Here is a 9,129-nt window from a genome sequence, read left to right on the forward strand (position 1 = left end):
GCGCCGCTCAGGGACAATGACAGGATCGGGATCGGGAACAGAAACGGGATCGGGATCGGGATCAGGTATCACACGCTCCGTATCTGAGCACAAGAAGATCTGGAAGAATTTATTTTTATTTTTTTCATTTTAAATACAAACAGACAGACTTCTACAAACAATCCAACACCATCCAAACACTCCGCCCTCCTGTGTGTTCATGTTAAAGGAGTGTATGCTTGCCATGGTTTTATTTCTTTATTTTCTCACTATTTGTAAATTATTCACGTTTAACACACATTGTGTTTAATTTATGTATTTATTTTTCAGTGCTCCAGTCCAGTCCAGTCCAGTCAAATCCAGTCAGGTCCTCCAGTCAAGTACAGTCCAGTCTAGTCTACTCTAGTCCAGTCTATTCCAGTCCAGTCCTCCAATGTGATCCAGTCCAGTCCTCTAGTCTATTCCAGTCCAGTCCTCCAATGTGATCCAGTCCAGTCCTCTAGTCTAGTCCAGTCCAGTCCAGTTCAGTCCAGTCCAGTCCAGTCCCATCCAGTCTAGTCCAGTCCAGTCCAGTCCGGTCCAGTGTAGCCAGTCCAAGTACAATTTATATGTATATTTTTAATACAGTTACACCCTGAAAGTGTGTTGAACACGCCCTCCATTCTGTTCCCAAAGGAGGAAGCCTGGAGACAACATCCTGGAGGGGAGCTCCAGTTCCAAATGACCAAGCTCCACAGTTTCACTGCCAGTACCGACTCCAAGCCCAAAACTTTAGTAACAGCTGGCGCCAAGTTGCCGCCTGATCCTTTCACTCCAGCATGAACAGTGATAACCGCCGGTGGTTCCACAGAAACGTGGTGTTTGAGTGGAGCGTTTGAAAGTGTTTGGGTGAAATCAGTGTGTGTGTGTGTGTGTGTGTGTGTGTGTGCGTGCGTGCGTGCGTGCGTGCGTGCGTGCGTGCGTGCGTGCGTGCGTGCGTGCGTGCGTGCGTGCGTGCGTGCGTGCGTGCGTGCGTGCGTGCGTGTGTGTGTGTCTCGGGCGTTGAGAAGGCTGACGAGGTCGTCCGGAGCCCAGGAGCCACCTAATGATGCTGAGGGAAGGATGCTGCGTCGCCTAGCAACAGCCGCTGCTCTCTGAGACACGCTGAGACACACAGTGTGTGTGTGTGTGTGTGTGTGTGTGTGTGTGTGTGTGTGTGTGTGTGTGTGCTGGGGGCGGGGGGGGGGGGGGGGTGTTGGTGGAAGGGGGCAAAGTTGGGTGGTAACTTATTCAGCGTTAAAACAGAGAAAGATTAAGAGTGAAATGAGGCAAAACCCCAACTTAGAAAAAAAAAACATCTACCTGTGCTGTCAGCATGCAGGACGTATACAACACAGAGTATTTGTTCCGTTGCATCCAGGACAGAGTTAGTCTGCGGGCGGAGTTCAACTTGTCAACCTGCGACGACTCTTTATTCATTCTTTAACCATCAACAACTGCTGCAACAACTCTGTCCTGTGGACGAGCTGCAGGACAAGCAGAGCACACAAGCAGCGCCGACCCCCCCTCTTTGGGGAACCATCTGACCATGTTTTGGTCCGGAAACAACGAATCATCATTACTTCTCCAAGAGGGAGCATCACCGCGGGCGTGACAGATGAACACAGGGACAAACAACAATATTGCACCTGACAAAACGTGAACTTGGAAACATCAGGCGACAACACGTATTTGACAAAATGTGATTCGTCCAGTCGACGGAAATTGGAACAGTGATCACGGGGGCGTGGCCACTTCCTGTGAGAACTAAAGGCCGTAAAGGAGAGAAAGGGAGAAGGAGTAAGTCAGGAGGGTGTGTGTGTGTGTGATGAGTCCACCTGAGTGTGTGTGTGTGTGTGTGTGTGTGTGTGTGTGCGTGTGTGTGTGTGCGTGTGTGTGTGTGTGTGTGTGTGTGTGCATGTGTGTGTGTGTGTGTGTGTGTGTGTGCGTGTGTGTGTGTGCGTGTGCCAGTTGGTTCTGCTGTATCAGCTCCGTATTGTGTCCTAGCCTCCGAGCAGCAGAAAAGGCCCTGGAAGCCCCCCCTGAGTGCTGCAGCCCTACAGACCCCCCGCCGCTACAAAAAAAGCCCCGAGCACCACGTCCCGTTGCCACAGAACCCTCCCTGGCCCCCAGAGGGACCGGGAGCCCGCGGAGCAACAGCCCCGCCCGGCCCCGAGGAGCATCAACCAGTCCCAGAGAGCGCGAGGGGACTGGGTTGTAATGTGGGCTCCTCAGTGGTGCAGGGACCCCCTGCACCCCTGAGGGGCCCCTGCAACCCTGAGGGGCCCCTGCAACCCTGAGGAGCCCACATACAACCCAGCCCCCTGTGCAGGCACCAGACGCATCTGCAAGCGCAGAACCTTAAAAAAAAAATAAAAAAAGAGTGACGCACCCTGTGTTTATGTGTGTGTGTGTGTGTGTGTGTGTGTGTGTGTGTGTGTGTGTGTGTGTGTGTGTGTGTGTGTGTGTGTTTGTGTGTTCTATGCCAGTGTGAGTGGTGACAGTTGTGAATCCTGGTGCCAGGATGAAGTGACTAAGGGGGCAGTTACAAATGACCAGGGGGCAAATCTTTTTATGGACCACAGGGCTGGGGGGGCTTAGGGTACCCAGTGGGGAAGGTCCGATGAGTCATTCTGCATCATAATGAGCCACGTGCTCCTGTATGACGTGTGCAAACGAGGGCAACTGTCATTTCAACAAACATTCCAAATAACAACGACAATGAAGTGAATCTGCTGAGGCAACGTCGTCTTTCTTCTTCTGTTATTGTTCACACCATTGCTCACAATATTTGCAATATACAAAATATACCATATACAATATTGCTTGTGTGAGCAAAGATATTCTAGCATGAGTGCTATGAAAGCGCTTTATTCATATATAATATGTGTGTCTGTGTGTATATATATATATATATATATATATATATATATATAATATATTATTATTATTATGGATGTATATGTTACAGCCCACTGGTTGTGTTTACTTTGGACTTCATTCAGTGTAAGTGTCAACTCTCAAGTCCCTCAAACCTTTGCTGCCTGATGCTCCAATAAAGTTATTGCAGCGGGAACTATTGTTTGGGATACTGCGCCCCCTGGTGGTCGAATTTGAGAGGTGCGTCTCCGTCAACGAGTCACACTGACGATACAAATACAACTAAAATCAAATGAAGGCACAATACGACTTGTTGCCTGATATAGTTTGTTGTTTCTGTTTTACAAATAACATCAACATCATGATAAAATGACGTAACACATTATGATGACTCGTTTTGGAGGGGGGGGGGGGGCATGAAATAATGGTGTATATAGTGAATAAGGTTCATTGTGTGTCATCGGCTGTGTGTGTTAAAAGATCAGCTGTGAAGTGTCTTGTCAACGTATTTAATCCTCCCAGGGACGTGAGTACGTTGTTTGTTACTCCTTGAATTGGGCTTCTCCGAAAACGTTTCGGAGAAGTTGGTGAAAATAAATGTGTTTTATTCTGGTGGGAAACTGCAGTCAAAAATGACAGCGGAAATTATTTAATGACATGTAGAAATTTTTGAATACTGACATTTTTCATTTGTTTTACCAACCAACAATATTAAGGAAAAAAAATCTGCGACAGAAGAGTTTATTTTCACCTCAGATAACTTTTTACTTTTTCCCTTGACTGTTGTTTCCACCCACTTGTGTCTTTGTCACAGCAGTGCAGCCGTGTTTTGAAAGGTAGAGTAATATGAACACAGAATTAGGAAAAATGCAGCATGAAAATCTGCAAGCGGGAAGTCAATGGCTCTGGTCGCGTGACCTTTCACACCAGACGTCCCAGCGCGAGTTTTCCCGTCGGTGAGACACACGTCCAACTCCACCAAAGCCTGACGCTTAAAGAGCAGTTTACGACTCCGACACTCTTACCCGCTGAACGCGCTGCGCGGGTCTACTGGTGAACGACTGCCAGGAGCCGATCCGCCGCTGGCGCCATCGGACTCACAACGCCCACGTTTCGGTGTCATCGAAACGATGCCTCAATTCTTGTTCCGCTCAGGGTTTTCCGGGTGTTTTGGGGAGAGCGGAGCTCCTGCGTTTTCTGCTCCTCGTCTGGGAGCGACAGCGACACGGGAATGAAAACACGTGGATGAATATCTGGACATTTCTCCCACGGTTGAACACACATCTGCTCTGTTGCCGCAGCCATCAGAAAACACACCCGTCCGGGGGGGGGGACGTGCTGGGTTCGAGACGGGCGTCAACGGCCCGCCTCCACCTCCCCCTCCACCTCTTTGTTTCCCCGGGTTAAAAAACAAAAAAAAGGGTTTATTTTTCAGGCTGATAGAGCGTGATGAGGACATCCGTCTCTCGGGCAAAACTGTCGCTTAAAATACTTGTTTTTGAAAGGCCGTTAGACGAAAGCCTCCACAAAGTCACAGGCGTAAGACGGAATTCAAGACCGAACGCAAAGTCCCCGCCTCGTCCCCGCCTCGTCCCCGCCTCGTCCCCGCCTCGTCCCCGCCTCGTCCCCGCCTCGTCCCCGCCTCGTCCCCGCCTCGTCCCCGCCTCGTCCCCGCCTCGTCCCCGCCTCGTCCCCGCCTCGTCCCCGCCTCGTCCCCGCCTCGTCCCCGCCTCGTCCCCGCCTCGTCCCCGCCTCGTCCCCGCCTCGTCCCCGCCTCGTCCCCGCCACGAGGGCCTGCTTCTTTCCCACGAGACGAGCACGTTTCTCCGGCAGGGCTGAGTTCAGCACCGCGGACAGCAACACGTCACACACGCATCTGCACAAGCGCAGCGGGACAAAGGCTTTGGTTCGGGAGCCGATGGTGAGGGCGCCTCACCCTCCTCTGGGACTTCAACTGGAATGTAATGCGACAGCGGGAATGATAAGAGCGGCTGTACGTTGTAGGCAAGCTGGAAGTTTCTGCTTTGCTGAGGTGTTGGTGTCCAGATGCGTGGTCAGATGTGTGTCTCCTGCTCAAGCAGGAGGCCGGGGCATTCCTAACGACCAAGTGAGAAGAGAGGAGAGGACGAGCTGGAGACCTAACATGAGCAGCCGCATAATTATTATGAAATCGGCGGTTATGCAATGCTGACTTGCAGTGTCCCAAAATGGAATGGCTTGTTTTGTTTTGTTTACGGAATCAGAATCTGTGTTACTTGCCCAAGAGCATTTTCCTGTAGGGGGGGCATTTGTGTTGGTATTGGCTGGTGCATTGTTGTGCACTATTATAGAGAATATATAAAAAAAAATAACTGATAAAAAATAAATAAATAAATAAATATAAAATAAGAAATAAAAAGAAATACAAAATAACAAAATAAACAAACAAATAAATACACATAAAAATAAATAAATATAACAATAATAAATAAATATTAAAATAATGAATAAAATAAATGAATACATTCATACATAAATAAATACAGATGCATAATGTGTTCTATGCAGCAGGTGCGTTAAAAGGCTGTGGCAGGGACCGAGTGTCAGTGTGGTCACAGCATGAAAATAAAGAAATAGTAGGTGTAGTACAATAACCGCTGTTACTGTACAGGGTGATGTGATGAATATGCATGATGCAAGGCTGCCGGGTATATAAAGCCATGAGCCTGGGGAGCCCAGACGGGAGCTCCGGTCAGAGCCTGAGCGTGAAGCTGCACCTTCAGGCTGGAGGAGGAGCTCGTTCACACGGACCCGCAGCCCTGAGAGGAGGGAGCGGCTGGAGGAGCGGAGGGCAAGGCGGAGGGAGCCACGCCACCGTCTGCCTTTCAAAAAAGATTTTGTCAAGTGCAGTCAAAACAAAAAAGGGATTTGATCCGAATCTTCCAGGAGCCAGTTTTTATTTTTATTTTTTTGGGGGGGTGGGGGAGGAGGGGGGGGGGGCTCCACCAGTCATGCAGAGGGGTCCGCGTGGTAACTTGGAAGGACTGCTCCGTGCTTTAACAGCCGCATCCACAGGACTTTCTGCAGCTTGTGGATGGAAACAAACTCACTTCCACTGCTTGTACCGTCTCCGTTGCGTGAAGGAGGTCCAAGCTGTGGCCCGCTGACGGATGAGCGGCCGCGGGAGCAGAAAGTGAACAGAGGAAACCCCCCACCCCCGCCCCCCTCAGAGGGCCCCCGGGCAGGACCATGCTGCTGAAGGAGTACCGCATCTGCATGCCGCTCACCGTGGAGGAGGTAGGCGACCCTTCCCGTCCCCTCCATCCCCCCCGCTGTGCCTGCAGGCGTCCGCCCCCGTCGCACCCCTGGGTGTTCCTGCGGAAGGTGCTTCCCAATTTGCGCCAAATTACGTCGCCGACTCCTGCTCCCCAACTGGGGTCCGAGAAGGACTTGCAGAGGGTCCGCAGCAATTTTTATTTTTATTTCCTTTAATAATTTTAAAAATTTATATTGTAGACGATATAAACAAATTCAGACATATCCAATAAATACATATAGACATATTGTTTTTATATTGAGTATGTATATCCACACCCTGGCTAATGAGAATGTGTTTTTTGTTGTTGTTTGAGTTGTTTTTATCAATCAGTAGCACATCAGTTTATTGTACACATAAATAACACTTAAAGGGTGTAAAAGAGTATATCTATTTTTTATCATTTTGAAGGGGGCGTGTGGGTATGGTGGGGGTCCCCTGCCATAGCTCAGTCTGCCCATGTGGCCTGAGAAAAGTTTGCGAAGCTCTGACCTGGAGCGCTCTCCAGAGCTTTATCTGGAGCCGCCTCGTTTCCCTGTCACCGAGATAGTGAGATAGATAGATCCTTTATTATCGTGCATGAAGCTTCAGGTGGAAGTGATGGATTTAATGAAAGTCCCATCCCCTTTATTTTGGGATTTTGAGATCAGTTGTGTAAACAATGTGGTGGACACAGCGTCTTCAGGGGTTTTAGGGGTTCGGGAAGTTTGTCTGTTGTTCACCTGCATCATACTGAATGTGAGAAAACATTTCTGGAGATTCACAAGGTGTGTTGTATGCTGTGCCACCATTTGTAGGAGATGGTGTGTGTGTGTGTGTGTGCACGTGTGTGTGTGTGTGTGTGTGTGTGTGTGTGTGTGTGTGTGTGTGTGTGTGTGTGTGTGTGTGTGTGTGTGTGTGTGTGTGTGTGTGTGTGAGGTAGGGAGAGAGAGGTCAGAAAGAACATACCCAATAACACTGAGGTGTGTGTGTTGGTTGAAAGTGGTTTCCAGTTCGGTGAAAATATGTGATATTGTTGTGACTTCCTCACTGCACTGTGCGCTCGCCACGCCTTCACATTCGCCACGCCTCCATGCTCACCACGCCTCCGCGCTCACCACGCCTTCACGCTCGCCACGCCTTCACGTTCGCCACGCCTCCATGCTCACCACGCCTCCGCGCTCACCACGCCTTCACGTTCGCCACGCCTCCATGCTCACCACGCCTCCGCGCTCACCACGCCTTCACGCTCGCCACGCCTTCACGTTCGCCACGCCTCCATGCTCACCACGCCTCCGCGCTCACCACGCCTTCACGTTCGCCACGCCTCCATGCTCACCACGCCTTCAAGCTCACCACGCCTCCACGCTCGCCACGCCTCCACGCTCACCACGCCTTCATGCTCATCACGCCTCCACGCTTGCCACGCCCACCACGCCTCCACGCTCGCCACGCCTCCACGCTCACCACGCCTTCACCCTCATCACGCCTCCACGCTTGCCACGCCCACCACGCCTCCACGCTCGCCACGCCTTCACGCTCGCCACGCCTCCTCACTCGCCACGCCTTCACTCTCACCACGCCTCCACGCACACCACGCCTTCACACTCGCCACGCCTTCACGTTCCCCACGCTTCCGCGCTCGCCACGCCTTCACGCTCACCACGCCTCCACGCTCGCCACGCCTCCACGCTCACCACGCCTTCACGCTCATCACGCCTCCACGCTTGCCACGCCCACCACGCCTCCACGCTCGCCACGCCTTCACGCTCGCCACGCCTCCTCACTCGCCACGCCTTCACTCTCACCACGCCTCCACGCACACCACGCCTTCACGCTCACCACGCCTTCACGCTCGCCACACCTTCGAGTACACCTTCGCGCTCGCCATGCCATGCCACGCCTTCGCGCTCGCCACGCCTTCGTGTACACCTTCACGCTCGCCACGCAATGACAAACCTGAACCAGAAAACATGTTCATTAATAATGCAGCTTTTCAACTTCCACCACTCATTTGTTCAGATTTTACTTTATGGAGGCCAAGACGCACGTTATTTTATTTATACGCTGTGCATGTGTGTGTGTGTGTGTACGTGCGTACATGTAGGTGTGTGCGCACGTGTGCACCCACTTGCCTGGTTCTGGTGTCAGGTCATCAGCTCCAGATGAGGCGAGCACGCTGACCACAGCTCTCATCCCTTTTTGGTGCAAATTCAAAAGCTGTTTCCTCCGAATAATTGAACCGCTCTGCAGACAATGACGCCTGCCCCCTCTGCTCCAGAGCCACATGGTAATTATCATCATCATTATTATTATTTTACACTTCTACATCTGCACACGTGTAGACCTTCGGAGCCGGGGAAGTTTTTTTTCGATTTGTGCAGGTGACGTCACGTTTTCGGCGCGGAGGGGGTGAAGGGCCACGGCGTTTCCAAAAACCTCCCCGAGCGGAGGGAAGAAGGCCTCTGTGAAGCCTTTATTGAACTTCCTTAAAAAATGTCCCTTGCTAAACAGATTGCTATAGTCCCAAATTTGGCAGTACAGCAGGAGGCTGAGGAACAGGTAGAGTATTAATGTTAGTAGAGTTTTGTTTGTTTTCGTCTACACAGGCCATCTATACGGTGAGATAAAGGCTAGAAATGTCTTATACGTTACAAATGGCACAGTGTGTCTGAGTGTGTGTGGGTGTATTGCTCTGTTTTCTCAACCTCGGCCAATCAGTTTACCTCTAATCGTTCCTCTAATTCGAGTGCAAATGAGCGCACCACCCCGCATCAGTCGATCCACTTCTGGAAGCCGTCCCAGGCTCCGTCAGGCCAAGCAGACGGTCCCTGAGGGAGGGAGGGCCGCCTGCTGCCAGCTCCCTCCCTGCTCCCTCCCTGCTTCCTCCCTGTTCCCTCCCTGCTCCCTCCCTGCTCCCTCCCTGCTTCCTCCCTGCTCCCTCCCTGCTTCCTCCCTGCTTCCTCTCAGATCCCTCC

The 9,129-nt window shown here is 51.4% G+C and overlaps 1 protein-coding gene across 1 annotated transcript in view; it reads left to right on the forward strand.

Annotated features, from left to right (window-relative positions):
* The first annotated feature begins 5,642 nt into the window (after positions 1–5,642).
* The window catches only part of pitpnc1a (phosphatidylinositol transfer protein cytoplasmic 1a), a 55,941-nt gene continuing 52,454 nt past the window's right edge, over positions 5,643–9,129 (forward strand). The window contains exon 1 of the mRNA XM_080009954.1: positions 5,643–6,153. Within this exon, the coding sequence (XP_079866080.1) occupies positions 6,106–6,153 (48 nt within the window). The 5' untranslated portion in view covers positions 5,643–6,105. The remainder of the gene's footprint in view (positions 6,154–9,129) is intronic.

The sequence above is a fragment of the Zeus faber genome (assembly GCF_960531495.2).
Source record: "Zeus faber genome assembly, chromosome: 11".
NCBI classification, from domain to species: Eukaryota; Metazoa; Chordata; class Actinopteri; order Zeiformes; family Zeidae; genus Zeus; species Zeus faber.